General features: G+C 36.5%; 2 protein-coding genes and 1 non-coding gene across 10 annotated transcripts in view; 2 read left to right on the forward strand and 1 right to left on the reverse strand.

The window, feature by feature from the left end:
- Ro60 (Ro60, Y RNA binding protein) overlaps positions 1 to 1,186 on the reverse strand; it is a 31,805-nt gene extending 30,619 nt beyond the window's left edge. For both annotated transcript variants that reach the window (XR_011703996.1, XM_027948810.2), the window contains exon 1: positions 1,036 to 1,186. The gene's annotated coding sequence lies outside the window, so the exon portion shown is untranslated. The remainder of the gene's footprint in view (positions 1 to 1,035) is intronic.
- A 132-nt stretch (positions 1,187 to 1,318) lies between these two features.
- Positions 1,319 to 23,881, forward strand: part of Uchl5 (ubiquitin C-terminal hydrolase L5) — a 48,972-nt gene continuing 26,409 nt past the window's right edge. For 2 of the 7 annotated variants that reach the window (XM_071600206.1, XM_071600207.1), the window contains exons 1-3: positions 1,319 to 1,382; positions 8,609 to 8,672; positions 10,650 to 10,755. In XM_071600206.1, coding sequence (XP_071456307.1) covers positions 1,334 to 1,382; positions 8,609 to 8,672; positions 10,650 to 10,755 — 219 coding nt within the window. In that variant the 5' untranslated portion in view covers positions 1,319 to 1,333. The other 5 variants (XR_011703997.1, XM_027948829.2, XM_027948827.2 and 2 more) reach the window with 3 other exon arrangements.
- On the forward strand, positions 2,954 to 3,085 carry LOC114103218 (small nucleolar RNA U109). Its single transcript, XR_003584620.1, has one exon. It is a non-coding gene; the product is annotated as a small nucleolar RNA U109 (small nucleolar RNA).

The raw sequence follows: 23,881 nt of genomic DNA on the forward strand, positions 1-23,881 counted from the left end.
CAGTACCCTGTAAGAACCTGATGAATGAGGGTGATTCAGTTAAAGTAGCCATTTTTTTTTGTTCCATTCTTCTTCTAGTTTTAGAATCATCCCAAATGTTTTAGATTAATATGCTATATGTTTTAAAACATAATTTTCCTTAGAGGCATCGCATTCCCTTGCACCAGTCTATCATCCCCATGAGCTTTTAGAAGAGATGTCTCTCCTCTCCCCCGTTATTTGTTAGTCGGAGGTTCTAATATCAGAAATATTCAAAGTCAAATTGGTAGGTAACAGGTTTTATTTAAAGCCAGCTTTGAAAGAAGCACAAGAAAATTTGTTTTAAAAGTTCTATTTTTCCCAGTCCCTGAAGGTGAGCAGAACTTTTGGAGGGAGGCAGGGAAGAAGAGAGTGCGAAATAAGACAAAAGGCAGAAAACGTACATATGCAAATTTAGTTAGCATGTGTTATACCATGTGAGGAGGGGGCAATTTTTGCTCTCAGCTTCTTTGGCGCCGGCAAAAAAGGGTTGGGGTTTCAGTCCTTCAGTTTCCTTTCTGAGCATGAGAAAGTTTGGTCTTAATTCATAGGGGGACACCCCCCCCCCAAAAAAAAAATTCAGTGTTTCATTTTCTCTAAGATAAATTCGCCTTCTGTCTTCCCACAAAGCGCCTTCTTCCAAAATCCAGAATCCAAGACAACGCCTCTGCGCGCAGAAGCCGCGGGAGGAGGAGAAAGAGGAGGAGTGAAGCCGGACGTCTAGACGCCGGCCTGGGGAGCTAAGCGTGTAGAGACTCGAGCAATCCCGGATTCGGAAAAGACCCGCCCTTCGGAGCGTCCAGGCCGAGCCCAAAGAGAACGCTCCAGAGCGATGCTGGTTCGCTACCCAGAGTGTGTAGGGCGCGGAAGCAGGGAGGGAGAGGACGATGGTAGGCGAAGTGTCTGCCCCGGCCTCTGCAGCTAGGATGGAGGACCGGTCAGACCCTGCGCGTCCCAGGGTCGCTCAGACCGCACAAAGGGCCTTCAGCTGCCAGCCCCCGCCCGCAATTTCCTTACCTGTGCCTGGCGGCCGACCCTCGGGACCCACAGGGCCGCCAGAAGAAGCCCTGCGTAGCACTGAGAAAAAACCAAAAGCAGCACAAGGACTGGCAGCCACAGCCGGACAAACACCGCTGGGACTTCTACGTTCGCTTCTCCGGAGCGAGCCCCGCCCCTCTTCTCCTGCACCGCCCTCCCTTCAGACGGCGAGGATCCCGGATGTTACCTCCTCCGGCGCTCTGTATCTCCGCCCTTTCTCCTCAGGTTCCCGCCCCTTTCGAACGCACAGCTGGTTCCCGCGAGGCCCAGAGTTTCGATGTCTCCTGGGTGGCTAGAGCGTCTTCTTGCGCTGGGTCGCGCTGCAGGTGACGGCGCCCGGAGGCTGTCGGGAAGTAGGCGGGGTGACGTGTGGTTGACGAGCTCGGCGGCGGGTTTGCTGAGATCTGTGGCCGGCGGCAGCTGGTGCGGGGGGCTGCCGAGAACGCGAGGTGGAGCGGGGCGGTGTGTGGCCGGGGCCATGACGGGCAATGCCGGGGAGTGGTGCCTCATGGAAAGCGACCCCGGGGTCTTCACCGAGCTCATTAAAGGATTCGGTGAGAACCAATGGGACCGTCCTGGGCCGGGGGGTCACGGGAGGAGGCCCAAGCTGGGCATGGAGTGGACACCTGCGGCCACCGCCGCCCCGCTTCTGAACAGAAATGACTTCAGGAACCTGGAGTCTGGGAGGGGGAATCTAGCTAGGGCTTATGCTGCCTCGTCCGTCAGGGGCAGTCGCGTTTCCACAGTCATCTTGAGAGCCACACCACGAGGGCAAGGATCGTGCCTATGTTGTGCACTGCTGTATGCTCAGGAATCGGTAGGGCCTTCCCGCCCCAATTCTTTATGCACCTGTCCTTCCCTTTCCACTGTTTTCTCTGCAGAGCCTCCCTGTCCCAGGGCAGTGTGGTCAGGTGCATCACTTAGGCCATCAGCCCTATCGAAGAAGCCAGTCCAGGGTGTGTCTTCAGGGTGGTGTCCGAGGCCCAAGCCGCTCAGGAACTCGAGATTCTAGTTACTCAAAGCAGAACACCTTAGCTCTTCCACACACGCCGACTGGGTGGACCTGACAGACTACTTCTCTGGTTCTTTTGCTCCCTGGGCATTTTTGGCTTCCGGTGAAGTGAGCTTTCTTGATGTAGTACTCTACATTAGAGGCCACATGCTTTCTTCATAATTTCTTTCTAGCTTTATTCATTTTCTTCCATACTACTCAGCACATACTTCCATACTTTTTATCCTTCCCTCTCAATTGTTCCCACCCTCTTTTTTGGGAAAATAAGTTCATATTTGTTACATTTCCTCAAGTATTATTTAGAACCATTATGTTAAAACTTGTATTCAGGACAGAAATTAAATGTCAATGTAGTACATAGCTGAATATTTGGAATATCATTTTTCTAGAACATGTTCAACTATTATATCTCAGGCACACTGGTAAGGATAATGGTGTCTTAATTGCTATGCCAGGAATATTCACAAATTAAGAACACAGGTCATGAAGAGTATGGACAGAAGAGAAGCATAAACTGATGGTGTTATTTGTATATAGATTAGGGAACAGCTAGCAAAGTGACTAAAATATGATGTAATGGTCAGGGAAAGTATTTGAATCTGAAGCTGATCAGGTAAACTGAGGCTTGTGTGCCATATGGTACAGTCTGGTTGCCCTATAGTCACTGGGGACTTACTGTCAAAGATCCTTGAATGAAGTTCAAATATATTCAAATGAAATTATTTTTATAATTAAGGTTTACTATGCTTGTGGAGTGCAGAGCAAATTAGAATGAAGTGAGAGAAGGTCAATTTGAGGTGATTGGCTTGACCATTGACTTCAGATGAAAAAATAGTGAGATAGGAGAACATAGATTCAATAATTTTGCTGTGTTTAAATCAATAGTTGCATGTGGAAATGCCTTCTCCTCTTTGTGGAGCAGGAGTACATCCATTACATGCTACATTAAAAAAAGGAATTCTCAGGGCTGCCAACCTTAAAGTACAGGTTGAGTGGTAGTATATTTCTCCTACATGAAAAGAAAAAATCAGCTTTGGGCGCTGGTGGAGACGATTACAAAAAAGCAGACATGAAGGACAAGAAAACGAGATCAGTTTTGGACATAACACTGATGTGTGCAAGTGTAGCCATAAAGTTTACCTTCAAAAGCTTAACTGTTGTGACATGTTAAAGTTGACTTTCAGAAATATGGTGCTAGGTAATTTTATTTTAAAATCAATTCAGTCCATCATCAGCTATTGTTTCAATTTCATATGTGCAAAAAGCTTGGAATTTGAAAATGATTTAAATAAAGTCATGCATCAGAGAGTGATATATAAATCCACTTTTATAAGCACACATGAAAAAAATAACTGTTAATGGACTGGCTCCATTAGCAAAAGAACTTTACAAAAAAATTAGATACTTCAAAGAAAAAAATCCAATTTTTCCAATCATTTTCATTTTTTTCCCATTCAATTCATCAATTAAAAAAACTTTGGTGGAGCATAGTGGCGCATTCCTGTAAACCTAGTGACTTGGGAGGCTGAGGAGGGATAATCTCAAGTTCAAAGCCAGCCTTAGCAACTTAGCAAGGCACTTAGCAACTTAGTGAGGCCCTGTCTCAAAATAAAAATTTAAAAGAATTGGGAATGTAGCTCAGTGGTAAAGCACCCCTGGATTCAATTTCCAGTACCAAAAAACCCCTCTAAGCTTTTGGAATTTAACTGTTTTGAAAGTGAAACATATGATTATATTGTGAATGCTGTTGCAAATTCATTTTGAAAGTTCATCATTACAGAGGAAATTATTTGTGGAAGCAGTGAATATATAAATATAAATTTTAGTGAAATGTAGTATCATAGTAAAACAAAGATTTTATTTTAACTAAGACATAAGTATAAAGAATTGCAAATTAAAAAAAAAAATGTAGCCAGGCTTGGTGACCTGTAATCTCAGTGGTTTGGGAGGCTGAGACAGGAGGATCATGAGTTCAGAAAGCAAGGCTCTAAGCAACTCAGACCCTGTCTCTAAATAAAATATAAAATGCAAAATAGGGCTGGGGATGTGACTCAGTGGTCAATTGCTCCAAGTTCAATCCCCAGTACCCCACACCCCATACCCCCCCAAAATGGAAAAATAATACCAAAATCATTCTATGAGGGCAGATATTACCTTGCCCAAACCAAGGAAAAGGAAACTGTAAACCTGTATCCATAGTCAACATAAATGTAAAGATTTCAAACAAAACAGGAGAAACCCATTGAGAATTGTTTCCCACCAAAATTTACAATTCCTTTCTACCCCAAATCAGCATTCCTTCAGACACTTAGATTAGTGTAACCTGACCAGCATGGTCAATACCAAATCTGTTAATATCTTGTAGTATGTACAAGAGACAAATTTTGTGTTGGCCTTTCCGTTTGGTTCAGAATATTAACCCAGGTATAGCAGGGTGTATTAGTGATTTTTTTTTCACCCCAGTTTGGCATGACAGAGCAATTCTGGAGTAATTTCATCATTAATAACAGCTGATCTATTCATTAATGCAGATCCAAATGACCTTTGAGTCTAAGATGGTATTTTATTAAGAGGAAAGCTTATCATAATCACTTCTTTTTTGGGTACAGGGGATTGAACCAGGGACACTTTAGCACTGAGCTATATTCCCCAGTCCTTTTATTTATTTAATTTTATTTTTTAAAAATATATTTTTTAGTTGTAGCTGGACATAGTACCTTTATTTTATTTACTTATTATTTTTATGTGTGCTGAGGATTGAAGCCAGGGCCTTGCAACATAGTAGGTGAATGCTCTGCTGCTGAGCCACAACCCCAGCCCCATATTTATTTAATTGAGACATGGTCTCACTAAGTTGTAAGGCTGCCCATGATCCTCCTGCCTCAGCCTCCTAAGTTCTGGGATTGCGGGCATGTGCCACCACACCCCGCATATTTCCTAAGGTGTATTTCATTTTGTTTTGAATAGAGGCAAATTAAGATCTGGATTTCACACAAGAAATAAAAAGTATATAGTCTTGGAGGTTCACAAGTGTTGATTATAATTGTTGGGCTCCCCCAAATGGTATCAGTTCAGTTGAGTGTCTCATTTTGTTTTGAGGATAGAAGCAAATTAAGATCTGGATTTCACACAAGAAGTAAAAAGTATAGTGTCTTGGAGGTTCACAAGTGTTGATTATAATTGTTGCCCCCCCCCAAAAAAAATGGGACCAGTTCAGTAGGGTATCTCCAATTTAGGGAAATACCTAATTCAGTTCAAATTATTTTCTAGCCTTGTTTTTATAGAGGTTGCTTGAGACTGTTAATCAGTTTTTCCTATTTGGTCATATCACCAGCCAAATGGCATTTATCTGCACCATGGGACAACTGAGAAATGGGTTGTGGAAAACATCTGGGGATATTCTTTGTTGGGGATGTAGAGGCTGTGACCATCCTTACTACTTTCGGTAGTCTTGGTAAGGTTAGGGGGATCAAAAATTATCAAAACTGTTGGAAGATAGCATACCTAGCAGTTGATTAAATTTAAGGCTCTGGTGACAGTTTGGGAGAGCTTCCTGCCCCCCCCCCCCCCCCCAATATTTTCTTTGTGAAGAAGCTTCCAGACTCATTTTTAATTTTTAAAATTGTATTTGTTTATTTTTTCATGTAGTGCTGAGGATTGAACCCAGTGCTTCTCATGAGCTAGGCGAGTGCTTTACTACTGAGCCACAACCCCAGCCCTCCAGATTTATTTTTAAGAAAACTTTTTTAAAAAATATTTTTTTAGTTGTCGATGGACCCTTATTTTATTTATTTATATATGTTGTTGAGAATTGACCCAGTGCCTCACTCATGCTAGGCAAGTGCTCTACCACTGAGCTACAACCCCAGTCCAAGGAAACTATTTTTGAAACTAGTTTTAGAATAGAACTGTTTATTAGACCACCAGTATTATCATACAAATGTGTTATTCAGTATATAAATATTTCAAAACTTGTACCATTTTAATTCAGTAACCCCTTTCACTTCGGAATACTGACAAAACATAAATCATCCTATTTAAGACCCAGTTTATATAATGAAAGTTTTTTTAAAATCAGTGCTTATAGTAATGCTCATTCCTACCTCTGAACTTCTAGACCATGCCCTGTGTACCTTTCATATCTAATATATGCATGCTGTATTGTCCTTGTTTACTAGATTTGTGAGGTTTTTAAGTATTGTTGACAGTAATTTATTAACTTCTGTCCTTGCCATGGCCTAGTATTGTGCTTGGCACACCAAAGATGTTTGGTAAATGCCAATATTTCACTAACTTAAAAAAACCAAAAAAACAAAAAACTTCCTCTCCTCCCTAACTTTTTATTTAATATATAATATTAGGGGGTTTGCATTAAGTTGCTGTGTTTAGTGTTTTATAACCTTAATACCTCACAAGAATTTTGTATATTAGATGAAGCAGGTAATATCCTTGTTTTATATGTGTATTGAGGAAAAAAATTATGTTTTTGCTCAAGGTTAAGAATTTTAGGGCAGTGCTGGGATTAGGACTCAGATCTCTGAAATCATTGCTTATTCTATTTCCATGTTGTATTAGATATTAAATATATGTGTAAGGAGGTAGATGCTAACATTTGAATACTGTGTTTTCCTTACACTTATTTGTGTTTGACATAAGATTATTTAAGCATTGTCACAATTTGAAATTCCACTTGTGTAGAATATTTTGGAGTACTTTGATTCAGTGTTTTTTTTTTTCTTTTTTATTGTGGTATGATAATAATATACAGTGTTTTAATGTTTGATCTTTCTTTTTATAATCGATTTCTGATTGCAGTAACCAGTGTTAATAATTGCATAGTGTCCTCTTCCCTCATTGATACTTGTACAGAAATTCAAGTTTATGAGATTCCCCCCTCCCACTTGATTATATGTGAATATCTATCACTCTCAATCTGTTGGTACACATCTAGATTTCTTCCAGTTCTTTTCCACTGTAACCTACGTAGTAACTTTTCTAGTACATACTTATTTAATACTAGAGTGAATACTTAATAAATATTTGTCGAACAGAGTTAACTGAAGCACAGAATTAGGGATACCCAAAGTCACATTGTTGGTTGGCCTAACAATTTTTTTAGCCATTTTTTTTTATAGGTGGTTTAAAGGCTTCTTCAGCTCTCAGTTGAAAATAATCTGAAATAGTACAAAGTGCCCAGATTTTTATAAGGGTTTTGATTAGTTTCCTGGTATATACTAGCCATAGTGAATTTAAGCAAACCACTTTACATCCACAAAGCATCATTCATTAAATTCTTGCCTTTCCACAGAATAAACTCAGGTCACTAACTTGCCCCAGAAGTATACAAGTATTCAAAGAGGTTTCTTTCCAAGGGAGAGAGGGGAGTCTGGCCTTTCAAAGATTAGAGAAAACGTATTAACACACTTTACACATAGGAGATACTGGTAAATAGAGTTGTTTTTCTGTATTGTGGTAATTATGCTAGCTAATATTAGACTATACTAGGCACTATGTTAAATATATCTCATGCTTTCTGTCATTTATTCCTCACAGCAAATCTGTGAGTATGGGAAATGGAGAGGTTAAATAGTCACATACCTAGTAAACGAAGCAGAAATAATTCAGTCTAGCAATTTGAAGACCCAAGTGTTCATATATGATTACTATGATACTTGCTGCTACAGTAGTGTTTCTCAACTTTGATTGGCACTATTTACATATTGGGCTAGATAATTCTTTTATTATTATTATTATTATTATTATTATTATTATTATTATTTTTAATGAGGCCGGGTCTTGCTATATTGACCAAGCTGGGCTTAAGCCATCTTCCTCCCTCAGCCTGCCTCAGCTTCCCCAGTAGCTGGGATATGCAGCCAGATAATGTTTGTCAGAGCTTTCCTGTACAATGTAATATGTTTATAGGCATTTCTCATCTCTACCCACTAGATGCCAGTAGTGATCTCCCCCCATTCTCTGCCCCATGACAATAGTGACAAAAAAAAAAAAACAAACAAAAAACAAAACTCTAGGCATTGCTAGATGTTCTCTGGGGGTCAAAATCACCCTGGTTGAAAATCATTGTCCTAGAAAAAATGTATGTTTGAACAGGGGTGGGAGTGACTTTGAAGTAGTTGAAAGTATATAATTGGAGTTTAGGAAAAAGATCAGAACTATAGGTGTGGTTTGAAAGTCATTTAAGTGGTAGCTATTTACTTTGCCAGAAGGAAAAAGTGTACAGTTTGGTAGGGAGGAAGGGCTAAAGACAGAGAAGGGGGGACTTAACAGATGAAGAAGAGCCAAAGATTGAGAGATAGAAGGAACAGTTGTAGGGTGCTGATGTAATGAAAATTAAACTCTTGAAACTTTTAAAAATATATAATATTTTTATTTTATCATTTTAATTAATACATCATGTTTTACCATTTTAATTTGTCCATGTCCTATTGAACCCAAGTATACCTTTCTTTTAGTTAATATTTAGTGATGAAGGAGAAATGAGTTATTTTGTTTTCTAAACAAAATAATTTCTTATTTCAGGTTGCCGAGGAGCCCAAGTAGAAGAAATATGGAGTTTAGAGCCTGAAAATTTTGAAAAATTAAAGTAAGTAAAGTTTTAGTTGTGTTAAACGAGCCAGGCATGGTAACACGTGCCTGTAATCCCAACAGCTTGGGAAGCTGAGGCAGTAGGATTGCAAATTTGAGGCCCACCTGGACAACTTAGTGAGACCCTGTCTCAAAATTAAAAGAGCTGGGTATGTCTGTCCATGGTAGAGTGCTCCTGGATTTAGTCCCTATTCTCTTAACAAACAAAACAAAATAGCAAGACCCTGTCTCACAATGAAAGGGGCTTGGGCTGGGAATATAGTACAGTTGATAGAGTGCTTGCCTCGCATGCACAAGGCCCTGGGTTTGATCCCTAGCACCACCAAAAAAACCAAAAAGTTAAAAAAAAAAAAAAAAAAAAGATAAAACGAGCTGGGCATGTCCTTCACTGGTAAAGTACTGCTGGGTTCAATCCCCAGTACAAAAACAAAAAGAAAAAAAAGTAATATATCTATACTTAAATCTTTTGAGGTTACTAAGATTTATCCATTTATTTTATTTGAATTACCCTAGGCTGAGTACATTATCTCCTTTAAGTCTTTTCAATCCTGGGAGATAGGTATTATTCTAGTTTTATAGAACCCGAGGCTCATACAGAGTCACTTATAAGGGATTCGGTCCCAAGATTATAATTCTGTATCCATGAAGTACTGATTGGTAGGTTTTTCACAAAATTCACTTGTAGATTGTAATGTTAGAATATGGAATATTTTATCATAAAAGCATGACTAATAGGTCATTATACAAAAGCATATTTAATAGATAACATTAGTTGTAATTCAGAATTTGCCTATACATTGTCATCTTGCTTCTTGGGAAACTTAAAAGTTCAAGGTTTCAGTATAGATGCCAGAAAGAATTTTCCCCTTACCCAATCTCTGTGATTAGAGTTCCTCTTGGAGCCTGTCCTTACCCTTTACCTTGGTACCCTCAATCATTGACCCTGTATCTGCAAATGGAAGACCACAGGAGTTTTCTTTTTTTTCAAATTTCTTTTAGACATTGATGGACCTTTATTTTTATTCATTTTATTTATATGTGGTGCTAAGGATCGAACTCAGTGCCTCACACATGCTAGGCAAGCATTCTACCACTGAGCTACAACCCCAGCCCAGGAGTTTTCTTTATTAAGAGGGTTCTTAAACTCTTGAAATGGGGACAAGGAAGAGACTTTTAAAAAGGAAAGTGGGGACTTAGGGATGTGGCTACTGTTTTTAATAGTAAGAAGAAGATGGTTTTCTTCTCCTACCTACCTTACTCTTATCCACAAAAATAGCAACCATTTTAGATGAAATAAGAGATCAGTTGTGACTGAGATCAGGGAAGATTAACTAAAGATGCATCATTTTAATTCTCTTTAAAATGGGGAAAGATTTTTGATGAGGAGAATGCCACTGTGAAAAAGTGGAGAAAATCCTAAAGTGGTGATTTAATGTTTTGTGCTCATCAGTGATTCTGTTAGGAATGTGAATGACTTCATTATGTATTGAGATGATGGCAGCCATTTGTTGAGAGCCACAGCCATTCATACTGTAGTAGGTTTATCGTGAATCTAATAATGTAGGTGACTTCTTAATATATGTGCTATCAGTTGTTTATCTGTAAACATTCTGTAGCAACTTTATTCATATATGTTAGAATTCAGTCAAGTTTAATAGCTTTTAGTTTTGCTATGTTCTTAATTTTCTATTTTTAAATGAATTGATATAAAGTATCAGTGAATAGTCCATAGATTTGAGAATAAACCTTTTATTATAATTCTGTGTTATCCTATGTAAGTTTTAGTTTTATTAGGCTCTGAGGCAACATTCAAAGCTATGAATGGCAGTAGCAATCTTAAAAATTTCTCATATTTACTTAATAGTTTACTTAATTAGCTTTGTATTTGTTAAATAGCTGATTATAATTTAACATATTAACAGTGTTATAAAAGAGTCAGAGTTTGGTGTCACTAATTTATTTTTTTATTTTGTAGGCCAGTTCATGGCTTAATTTTTCTTTTCAAGTGGCAGCCAGGAGAAGAACCAGCAGGCTCTGTTGTTCAGGATTCCAGACTTGACACAATATTTTTTGCAAAGCAGGTATGGTTCTTTGATACTCTGAAAGGTCTCAAGAACCAAGGGAGTCTGGTCTGTCTGTGTGCTTCTTGTGTAGCAATCCTCAAACTTTTTGTCTCAGGGCTCCTTTGCATACCTAAAAATTATTGCCCCAAAGAGTTTTTTTTTTTTTTTTTAATGGGATTGTCTGTCGTTATTTACCCATATTAGACATTAAAACTGAAACACTTAAAATATTTGTCAATTCATTTTAAAATAACTGTGATAAAGTCATTACATGCTCATATAAATAACTTTTTTTTTTTTTTTTGTGGTGCTAGGGATTGAATCCTGGGCCTTGCATATGCTAGGTTAACATTCTATCACTAAGCTATATTCCCCACCCAAAATAATGTATTTCTAATGAAAAATAACTGTATTTAACAAAACAGAAAAGTTGATGAGAAGATTGTTGAAAATATTTCCAAATCTCTTTAATGTCTGGCTTAATAGAACCCTTAAAAATAAGTTTTTGTGTGAAATTTTTCCTTTGTTATGCTAATATGCTTTGGATTATTTTGTCCTTCAAGTGGATTTTTTTTTGTTTTTTTTTAAAGAGAGAGAGAGAGAGAGAGAGAGAGAATTTTTTAATATTTATTTTTTAGTTTTCGGTGGACACAACATCTTTGTATATGGTGCTGAGGATTGAACCCAGGCCACACGCATGCCAGGCGAGTGTGCTACCGCTTGAGCCACATCCCCAGCCCTCAAGTGGATTTTTTGATCTTGAATGATTTTGAAACATCATGGGTTGGTCTTGTGGAAAATTTCCTGATTTTTATACCTTTTCTAAGTGTTGACTTTTGATGTGATTTGACAATAGCAGTGAATCACATTGTTAATGTCTCTGTCTGTATCCTTGGAAAAATCATTAAGTATCAGGAAATTTTTGAGCTCACAATGTTGGTCCCAAATTTTACAAAATTCTAATTTTTACTTGAAAGTGCAAATTTTGTCAGTAACAAGTATCAGGAGTTTTTTTCAAAAATCATTGGTTCATTTTCACTAAGTTTTAAGAAAATATTTGCCAAATGCCTTATCTGAAAACCATATTTGTCTTCCATTTGTTCTATCAAACAAAAATGGTATTGCGCTGGGGTTGTAGCTCAGTGGTAGAGTGCTTGCCTGGCATGTGTAACAGTGCGCACTGGGTTCAATTTTCAGCACCACATAAAAATAAATAAGTAAAATAAAATATTAGGGCTGGGGATATAGCTCAGTTGGTAGAGTGCTTGCCTGGGATACAGCTCAGTTGGTAGAGTGCTTGCCTTGCATACACAAGGCCCTGGGTTCAATCCCCAGCACCACACACACACACAAAAGTATTATGTCAAATAAAAATGGTGTTCCAAAAAAAGGTGCCAACTTAACTGATAACAAACTATCATACAAGTGCCTTTTCTTGAAATAACAAGCATATCTTGATACATAGCAGTTCTTTTTTTTTATTTCCTATTTCATTACACAGAATATTAAAAAATTGTACTCCAAGGTCAAAATTTAATACAAATAACTTTCACTGCTTTTGTATCAAAGATATTTTTTGATAAAACTGGATCTTTGTTTCATTTGATTTTTTTTGAACTATATGTGTCAATGAAACATTTAATACAACATTTAGATTTGTGCTAAAATACCAGCACTTTTACACCATTGCTTTTGTGCCATCTGTGAAGATGGAAAAACAGGAAAAAAGATAAAAACTCTCTTAGGATTGTTATGGAAACAATTCATTTTCTTTGAACTTACAAACCCATTAAGAAAGAAAGGTCTTAGGTATTCCTAGAGATCCATGGACTACACTTTAATAATTATTGTTCTAGTTTATACAATGATCAGAAGTTGAGTTTAATTCACTTTGCTGAATGCCTGAATATCATCTGGCTTATCATTTAGAAAAGCTGAAAAAGGGAATGATTATTTTCATAAATTAGTTTGATTAATTTGATTATTGTTTAAAGTTCAAGCTAAATATGATTGCATTTGTTTTAAAATTACGCTTATATTTAAGAGATCCCCAAAATTGCTTAGTATAATTAAGATTAACCTTTTTTTTGGTATGGGGGATTGAACTCAGGGGCACTTGGCCACTGAGCCAAATCCCCAGCCCTTTTTTATAAATTTTATTTAGAGACAGGGTTTCACTTAGTTGCTTAGTGCCTCATCATTGCTGAGGCTGGCTTTGAACTTACGATCCTGCTGCCACAACCTCCCAAGCCACTGGGATTACAGGCATGTGCCACTACACCCAGCCATGATTAACTTTTAGAAAGGTGGAAAAACAAAAATGCTTGTTCTTATTGCTAACTTATAGGTCAAGTCTTTGCTTTTCTACTTGGTAATATGTTTTCCTTTTTCTCTTATTGCTTCTTTGCATTTTTCTTTGACTTTCTAAATTGAGTATTTTTAGAGAAATTAGAATTTTCTCTTATTTTAAAGAAAGTATGGTTTTATTATTATGGTTTAGGAAAGTACCATTTTTTAGGGTTTTATTTATTTTTCTATATTTTTATTGGTGCATTATAGTTGTACATTAATGGATTTGTTGTTACATATTTGTACATGCACACAATATAAAAATATAATTTGGCTAATGTCCTTCTCCAGTATTTCCCCTTTTCCTTCCCTTCTCCCTTTTCCTGGTTCCTTTACTATACTGATTTCCTTTTGATTTTCATGAGGTCAGCTTCCCCACCTTTCTTTTACTTTTTCCTCTCTAACTTCCACATATGAGAGAAAATATATGACCCTTGACCTTCCAAATTGAACTTTTTTTGCTTAACATAATGGTCTCAAGTTCCATCTATTTTTTTGCAAATGACAAAATTCATTTTTCCTTATGGCTGAATAAAACTCCATATAAAAATGTGTATATATACACCACATTTTCTTTATGTACTCATCCATTGATGGACTCCTATGCTGCTTTTTTGACTAATCTGAATTGTGCTGTTATAAACAAGAGTATGCATGTATTACTATAATATGATGACTTTAATTTTTTAGGATAAATATTGTGATATAGCTGGGTCATATGGTGATTCCTTCCATGCCTAGTCTTTTGAGGAACCTACATACTGATTTCCATAGTGGTTGTACTAATGTACAGTCTGACCAATAGTGTGAAAACGTTCTTTAGTAGTCATTACTGTTTGTATTCTTGTCATTTTTTTCCCCAGATAGCAGTACTTATATTACAGAAATAAAGTTGTGAAAGTGAATATCCTTGTAGTACCTTACGTCTCTACTAGCCATTTTTTAATAGTTTGACTCATTTGATCAATAAGTGGAATATATACATCTATTATATAAAATTTAAGCATTTTAGGACATGTGAGTTAAAAAAGAAGTACTTAATAATTCCTGTTCTAGAAATAACCACTCTTAAAGTCTTACATATTTTTTATGTGTCTGTGTATTTAATTGTATTTCTTCCACACAGACTATAAACCTGGGAGTTAGGAGTTTTATTTTTAAATATAGTTTCTGGTACATAGTAGATATCCAAAAAATATAGACTGAACTGTTCATCTCTAAGACTGTTATAAAGGACTCTGGAAGTCACTAACAGCAAGACATTAAAGATGTCTGATTTATAAAGGCCTAGGTATTTTTAAGATGTATGAAAAACTGTAAAGAAAAAGAAATGATACTATACTAGAGTTTGAATTTATAATTTCTGGAGTCACTTGACAGTTTTCTATTTCTGTGTTCCATTTCTATTTTACTGTATTTTAATATTTTATGTGTATTATATTTTAGCTGTCTTTATTAAGATGTCAAATTAGTGATTCCCTAATAATATCAATTTTGTATTGTATTATTGCTAGCAGTTTTTATTAAACTGATAGATCACTAATTCTCCAATAATGTTAGTTTTATTAGTATATGACTCTTATAAGCCTAAGCTAGGAGACTTGTATGCACATTAGCTAAATATATAATTCTTTTTTTATAATTTTAGTTGAAAATGGACACAATATCTTTTTATGTATTTATTTTTATATGATGCTGAGGATGCAGTGCCTCAAACATGTGAGCTAAGTACTCTACCACTGAACTTCAGCCCCAGTCCAAAATATATAATTCTTGATTTTAGTCTTCAGTGGCTTCCAATTCTGTTTAGACTCTTAGGAGTATTTTCAGATGAAAAAAAAAAAAAAAAAGAATTAAAATCATTTTTACTTGTGATAAGGTTATACAGATTAAATGTATAGTGTTGCTATTTATAGATGGAGTTATATCCTTTAGAGAGGTAACATTGGCCATCTTATGCTAGTCATCTACTGTAATTGGAAGTATATGTGTGTATATCATTGATTAATGAAATATCAAGGGCTGGTCTTATAGCTTAGTGGTAGAATGCTTGCCTTGCACGTGAGAGAACCTTGGTTCAATCCCCAGAACTGCCTGCCTGCTTAAAAAAACAAAAAATCCAAAAAACAAACACCAACAGTCAGTGTCTCTCTCTTTGTCTCTCTGTCTCTGTCTCTGTCTCTATTTATATCCAGAAAAGAAATTATATCCTAGTAACTGTATATAAGGATCCAGAAATGACATTTTGGTAACACTTCTATGTAAAACATTGCATTCTTATTACTGTTTCACTAATGAAAAAACTAAGGCATGCTTTACTTACTTAAAACCATGCTTCAGTGTCTGACTCTCTTGTTTTTTCTTTTAGGAAAGAATGATTAGCACTTAAAATATGGCAGATATTGTGCTAGGTGCTTAAAGAATGAAAAGCTGTCATGATGCCTGCCCTCAGAGGTGTTTAGAGTATAGTATAGGAGATTGGAATTAATAAATTAAATGCAGAATTACAGTGGTGTCATATGTACTACATGGAGTGAAATGAAAGCAGTATTACGAAATTTGTGATTAATCTAAAAATCCTCACTTGGTCACCAGCTATTGAGTTTGGTGTCCCACTCACTGTTGATAGCAATTGCAATGTGAGGAGTTCACAAGACAGCCCTCAGGTTCTATAATCTGCTAGAAAGGCTCACAGACATCCCTGAAAGTTGTTACACTGAAGTTTTTTTTTTTTTTTTTTTTCTTTTTTAACTTATTTCACATTTGTAGGGCAATTTTTTTGTTTTTTATATCTTTATTTTATTTTTATGTGGTGCTGAGGATCGAACCCAGTGCCTCACACAGTCCAGGTGAGCACGTTACCACTTGAGCCACATCCCCATTCCCACACTGAAGGGTTATTACAGAAAAAAGATACAGATTAAAATCAGGGAAGCCAGGCACAGTGGCATATGCTGTAATCCCAGCAATTGGAAGGCTGAGACTCAGGATTGCAAGTTTGAGGCCAGCCTCAGCAATTTAGTATGGCCCCAAACAACTTAGTGAGACTGTCTCAAAATAAAAGTAAAAAAAGCCTGTGGATGTGGCTCAGTTGTTAAGCCTCCCCACCCTGTTCAATCCCCAGTATCAAAAAAAGATAAATAAAATCAGGGAAGAGACATGTAGGGAAGAACCTAGAAGAGAGTTCCATGTGGAGCTTCCAGCTGTCTTCTAGTGTTATCACAGATGGTACTTTCTTGGCAATGCTTTGTGTGACAGTATGCAGATTATTGCCATCCAGGGAACAGGAACTGGTTCTTGATGGTTATACTTACTGGGCCTGAGTCACGTAGGTGTGGTTGGTTACCCATGTGGCTGAGCTCAGTCTTTAGCTCCACAGGAGATTGAACTGATAATGCTGACCCAAAGCTTCCACTCACATTCTCCTTTTTAGAATCAGTGTGGACCAAAGCCCCTAGGTAAACAAAGACATTTTCTTGGGCGTGACTTTTCAAGGGCTTCCTGGGCCAAGTGGCCATACTTTTCTTTAGGTGAGATTAAGTTCTTTGCTACACACATAAAAATGGGGTTTGATGTTGTCAGGGAAGTCTTAAGAATGTCTCTCTGAGTAAGTGACAGATGCTGATATATAAAGGTTAAGTAGGTATTAACTAGGAAGAGAGGTTGAGGATCATTCCAGGTTAATAATAGCTTTATAGCACATGGAAGTGAGACGAATAAAAGATAGTAGAGGGAAGCCAGTATTGCTGGAAATAGAGAGCAAAGGGGAGATGTCCTGAGATATGAAGGTGAATACACGGTATATTAGGTTTAAATACAGTTAGGTTTAGAGAAATAATTGTTTATAACAAATAGTCTCCCTCCCCCTTTCATGTCCAAAGCCATCAAGGTTGCAGGTTTTTTCATTTTGTTCCTTTGTGTATGTCTTCTATTCCAGAGGTTTCTTAATGGTCTAAGATGATTGCTATTACTTCGTCTGTTCTCTCATTTCCATATTTCAGACAGCAAGAAGGGGACAGTTGTACACTTTGTTTCTTTTATGGACCTTTTCTAGATTTACCTGGGTCACAAGCTTTCTTCTCTTTGTCTAAAACTCAATAACTTGAGTTAAACTGTAAAGGAGACTAGGGAATTTGTCTTCATTCTGTGTGGCCATGGGCCTAGGTAAAATGTGGTAGTCTAATCTTTTATGAGGAGAAGATAGATATGGGAGAACAACTGTTAACTTGTACATGCAGACAGGTCAGACCATGGGAGATATTTTAAGTTGATAGGTTATTGAAGTATATTTGGAAGGATGACATGATCAGATTTTCATTAAAAGAGATCTTGCAGAATTGGGAATGCATTTGAGAAGTGATATGGAGCTGGGTTGCAGTAGCACGCACCTGTAATCCCAGTGATTTGGGAGGATAAGGCAAGAGGATCACAAATTCAAGGCCAGCCTGAACAATTTAGCAAGGCCCTAAGCAATTTAGGTAGAATTTATCTCAAAATAAAAAATTAAAAGGCCTAGAAATATTGCTCAATGGCAAAGCACCCTTGGATACAATCCCCAGTACCAAAAAAAGAGAAATGGTACAGAATTTAAAAGTAGATATTACCAAGAAGCTTTTGCAGAAATCCATGTGAAAATATGTGAACAGATAGGAAAGCAGTAATATTTAGTAGGTATAGGTAGCACCTTTAATGTGTAATGGATTGCATGAGAACAAAGGAGGAAATCATATCAATGGTGATGCCTGTGTTTTTCTTTTTTCCTTAAGAAAGTTTACTGTTAAAGTACAAAGAATGGAGTTATGATAATTCCTGAGAGATGATACACACTTAATGATTGGTCAATTCATGGATTCCATTTATTTATTTTGTTATATAGTTCTGTATTTTAAGAAATGTAGTAAGTGCCTAAGAACTCACCACCTACTGTAAACTTCATCTGTTTTTCTTCCTTTCCTACCCTTTGTTCAACATAACCTTTACCTTCCCTCCTTCTATCTAGTATAACTGTCACATTGATTCTACTTATCATTTCTGTGCTTTTCTTCATGTATATATGTGTCTGTATGTGTACATATATATTTTTTTCTTTTTTGGGGGGAAGAGGTACTGGTGATTGAACTCGGGAGCATTGGGCCACTGAGCCACATCCCCAGCCCTATTTTGTATTTTATTTAGAGGCGAGGTCTTAATGAGTTGCTTAGTGCCTTGCTTTTGCTGAGGCTGCTTTTGAACTCCCAGTCTTCCTGCCTCAGCCTTCCGAGCCACTGGGTATTATTTTTATCCTAAAAAGATGTGTGTATATACAATTTTACTCAATAAAAAGTATCACACTCTATATACATTTTTTTTTGTCATTTAATATCATGTTATTAAATTTCATGCGTAGCTGGGCACAGTGGTACATGCCTATAATCCCATTGGCTTAGTTGGCTGAGGCAGGAAGATCAAAAGTTGGAGGGCAATTTGAGCAACTTAAAAAGAGCCTGTGTCAAAATGAAAAATAAAAGGGCTGGGGACATAGCTCAGTGGTAAAGCATCTCTGGGTTCAATCCCCAGTACCACACACATACACACACCAAAAAAAAAAAAAAAAAATTATGCATAAGTTGTTTATCATGATAGTTCATAATATCAATTGCATGGACATAATTGGTCATGTTTGTTTGCTTTTCTGTAGATGTTGGTTGCCATTTAGGTTTTCCATTTGTGTTACTGTGAATTATGTGGGGCTATAAACTTTTTAGTACATTTCCTGTTTTATTTATGCAAGTTTGCCCTTCAGTACTTCTGGAAGTAGAAATACTACTTCATCTGACAGGTAAATGTACAACTTTAGGAGGCAGTATCAAAATGTTTTCTCAGTATTTCTTCAGTTTATACTTTCACTAGCACAAAAACCACATATTCCAATACATGACATCCTTGGGCCTTTTTACTTTTTGCTACTCAGTTAACTTTATGATGGTACTTAAATATTGTCTGGACTTCTGAAGTTATGATATGTAATGGGTCGTTTCTCTTGTTTTTTTCAAGAAATAACGCTGCTGCCTTAGTCCTATGCTTTTTGTGGAAATTTTATAATCTTACCAAATTGTATGAAAAATCGTGTTACAATTGTGACAGTAGTAGCACTGAAAATATATATATGTGTGTGTATATATATATATATATATATATATATATATATATATATATATATATATAAATCGAAGGAGAATGTATACCTTTCTGAACATCGTCGGTTCCTATTTCTTTATATTTAGAATTTTAAAATGTTGCATAATTTTGTCAGGTGACATTTCTGTAGATATAGATCTTTTGTTAGATTTAGTCTTCATTTCTTTTTCGGTACTGGGGATTGAACTCAGGGGCACTTGGCCACTGAGCCACATCCCCAGCCCTGTTATATTTTATTTAGAGATGGGTCTCGCTTTTGCTGAGGCTGGCTTTGAACTCAACAATCCTCTTTCCTCAGCTTCCTGAGTCACTGGGATTAAAGGCATGCACCACCATGCCCAGCTTATTCTTCATTTCTTGATATCTTATTATAGTTGTAAATATCTCATTTTCAGTTACTTTTTCCTAGTATTTGTACTGGTATTAAGAAATGCAATTCACTTTTATGTATTAATATATTTAGCCATCCTGCTAAAACTTTCCTATTTTCTGTAATAATTTGTTGGATTTTGGGGAGGAATGGAGTGTTTCTAACTAAATGACCATATCATCTTCAAATAACCCCAGTTTTTTTTTTTTTTATAATTCTTTTGGATCTAATTACTATTATTATTATTATTATAATTATTTTGTCTTATTGCCTGGCTGAGATTTCCTGTAAAATCATTTGTGACTTTAAAAGGAATACTTTTACTATTTACCCATTTAGGATATTTACTACAGCTTTTTTTAATGTAATTTTTTAAGATAAGGAAATTGTTTAAAGATATATTCTTATGTAACAGTTCTCTTATTAAATAGCAAATGTCTATTATGAAAGGATATTAAATTTTTTCAAAGGCTTTTTCTGCCTCTAGATGATTTTGTTTATTTCCTTTTTGGTAGGTTACTTCAGTTAATTACATTTATGAATTTTTCTAATATTAAGTCATCCAATAGCTCCATTAAGTTATGGTGTGGTTTCTTTTTATATACTGTTGGATTAAATAGTATTTTGTTTCAGGCTTTTAAAATCAATATTATTAATGAAATGTGCCTCAATTTTTCTTTTTGTGATGACTTTGACTTTTTTAGATGAAATGAGATGGAATTTCCTCTTTTAAAGTTATAAAGTGTGTGTGTAAAATGATCTGTTTCTTTAAATTTTGACAGAATTGGTGTATAAAATCATCTGAGATTGTTTTCTATTTGAGAGTATTTTTTTTTTTTTTTTTAACCACTGTTTCACTTTAATAAAGGACCATTCAGGCTGTTTCTATCTTTTTTTGTTAGTTTGAATTAGGATACTTTTTGTCAGAATTTCTCCATTTCTGCATAAGTTTTCAAAATGGTTTCTTCTGGATTTTTATTTGCATATTGGTGTGAAAGTGATTTATTCTTTATTAATTTTCCACCTTTTACTAGTTACTTCACACTGTCATTATCACCAGATGACTGGTTTCAGTTCCCTTCAATCATTCCTATAAACCTGAGTCTTTCTGAAGCAGTACTAATTTTTATTTCCCTAGTAAAACTTTTTACTCTTATAGTAATCCTCAAGGTCCGTGATTTACTGTAAATCAGTATGCTCTTTACCTCTTAAATATATCCTCTTATTTTGTTTCTTTGTTCAAACTCTTTTTTTTTTTTATTGTTGGTTGTTCAAAACATTACATAGTTCTAGATATATCATCTTTCACACTTTGCTTCAAGTGGGTTATGAACTCCCATTTTTAGCCCATATACAGATTGCAGAATCACATCAATTACACATCCATTGATTTACATATTGCCATACTAGTGACTGTCGTGTTCTGCTACCTTTCCTATCCTCTACTACCCCCCCCTCCCCTCCCCTCCCCTCCCCTCTTCTCTCTCTACCCCCTCTACTGACCTTCATTTCTCCCCCTTGTATTATTTTTCCCTTTCCCCTCATTTCCTCTTGTATGTTCTTTTGTATAACCCTGAGGGTCTCCTTCCATTTCCATGCAATTTCCCTTTTCTCTCCCTTTCCCTCCCACCTCTCATCTCTGTTTAATGTTAATCTTCTTCTCATGCTCTTCGACCCTACTCTGTTCTTAGTTACTCTCCTTATATCAAAGAAGACATTTGGCATTTGTTTTTTAGGGACTGGCTAGCTTCACTTAGCATAATCTGCTCTAATGCCATCCATTTCCCTGCAAATTCTATGATTTTGTCATTTTTTAATGCAGAGTAATACTCCATTGTGTATAAATGCCACATTTTTTTAATCCATTCGTCTGTTGAAGGGCATCTGGGTTGGTTCCACAGTCTTGCAATTGTGAATTGAGCTGCTATGAACGTCGATGTAGCAGTGTCCCTGTAGCATGCTCTTTTTAGGTCTTTAGGGAATAGACCAAGAAGGGGAATAGCTGGGTCAAATGGTGGCTCCATTCCCAGCTTTCCAAGAAATCTCCATACTGCTTTCCAAATTGGCTGCACCAATTTGCAGTCCCACCAGCAATGTACAAGTGTACCCTTTTCCCCACATCCTCGCCAGCACTTGTTGTTGTTTGACTTCATAATGGCTGCCAATCTTACTGGAGTGAGATGGTATCTTAGGGTGGTTTTGATTTGCATTTCTCTGACTGCTAGAGATGGTGAGCATTTTTTCATGTACTTGTTGATTGATTGTATGTCGTCCTCTGAGAAGTGTCTGTTCAGGTCCTTGGCCCATTTGTTGATTGGGTTGTTTGTTATCTTATTGTCTAATTTTTGGAGTTCTTTGTATACTCTGGATATTAGGGCTCTATCTGAAGTGTGAGGAGTAAAGATTTGTTCCCAGGATGTAGGCTCTCTATTTACCTCTCTTATTGTTTCTTTTGCTGAGAAAAAACTTTTTAGTTTGAGTAAGTCCCATTTGTTGATTCTAGTTATTAACTTTTGTGCTATGGGTGTCCTATTGAGGAATTTGGAGCCCGACCCCACAGTATGTAGATCGTAGCCAACTTTTTCTTCTATCAGACGGCGTGTCTCTGATTTGATATCAAGCTCCTTGATCCATTTTGAATTCACTTTTGTGCATGGCGAGAGAAAGGGATTCAGTTTCATTTTGTTGCATATGGATTTCCAGTTTTCCCAGCACCATTTGTTGAAGATGCTATCTTTCCTCCATTGCATGCTTTTAGCCCCTTTATCAAATATAAGATAGTTGTAGTTTTGTGGATTGGTTTCTGTGTCCTCTATTCTGTACCATTGGTCCACCCGCCTGTTTTGGTACCAGTACCATGCTGTTTTTGTTACTATTGCTCTGTAGTATAGTTTGAAGTCTGGTATTGCTATACCGCCTGATTCACACTTCCTGCTTAGCATTGTTTTTGCTATTCTGGGTCTTTTATTTCTCCATATGAATTTCATGATTGCTTTCTCTATTTCTACCAGAAATGCCGTTGGGATTTTGATTGGCATTGCATTAAACCTATAGAGAACTTTTGGTAATATCGCCATTTTGATGATGTTAGTTCTGCCTATCCATGAACAGGGTATATTTTTCCATCTTCTAAGATCTTCTTCTATTTCTCTCTTTAGGGTTCTGTAGTTTTCATTGTATAAGTCTTTCACCTCTTTTGTTAGGTTGATTCCCAAGTATTTTATTTTTTTTGAAGATATTGTGAATGGAGTGGTTGTCCTCATTTCCATTTCAGAGGACTTGTCGCTGATATACAGGAATGCCTTTGATTTATGCGTGTTGATTTTATATCCTGCCACTTTGCTGAATTCATTTATTAGCTCTAATAGTTTCTTTGTAGAGCCTTTTGGGTTTGCTAGGTATAGAATCATATCATCTGCAAATAGTGATAATTTAAGTTCTTCTTTTCCTATTTTTATGCCTTTAATTTCTTTCGTCTGTCTAATTGCTCTGGCCAGCGTTTCGAGAACTATGTTGAACAGAAGTGGTGAAAGAGGGCATCCCTGTCTTGTTCCAGATTTTAGAGGGAATGCCTTCAATTTTTCTCCATTCAGAATGATGCTAGCCTGAGGCTTAGCATAGATTGCTTTTACAATATTGAGGTATGTTCCTGTTATCCCTAGTTTTTCTAGAGTTTTGAACATAAAGGGATGCTGTACTTTGTCGAATGCTTTTTCCGCATCTATCGAGATGATCATATAGTTCTTATTTTTAAGTCTATTGATGTGGTGAATAACATTTATTGATTTCCGTATATTGAACCAGCCTTGCATCCCAGGGATGAATCCTACTTGATCATGGTGCACAATTTTTTGGATATGTTTTTGTATCCGATTCGCCAGAATTTTATTGAGGATTTTTGCATCTAGGTTCATTAGAGATATTGGTCTGAAGTTTTCTTTCTTTGAAGTGTCTTTGTCTGGTTTAGGTATCAGGGTGATGTTGGCCTCGTAGAATGAATTTGGAAGTTCTCCCTCTTTTTCTATTTCCTGAAGTAGCTTGAAAAGTATTGGTATTAGTTCCTCTTTAAAGGTTTTGTAAAATTCTGCTGTATACCTATCCGGTCCTGGGCTTTTCTTAGTTGGTAGTCTTTTGATGGTTTCTTCTATTTCCTCGATTGATATTGGTCTGTTTAGGTTGTCTGTATCCTCCTGACTCAATCTGGGCAGATCATATGACTTAAGAAATTTATCTATGCCTTCACTATCT

Source organism: Marmota flaviventris, chromosome 12, assembly GCF_047511675.1.
Source record: "Marmota flaviventris isolate mMarFla1 chromosome 12, mMarFla1.hap1, whole genome shotgun sequence".
Classification (NCBI taxonomy): Eukaryota; Metazoa; Chordata; class Mammalia; order Rodentia; family Sciuridae; genus Marmota; species Marmota flaviventris.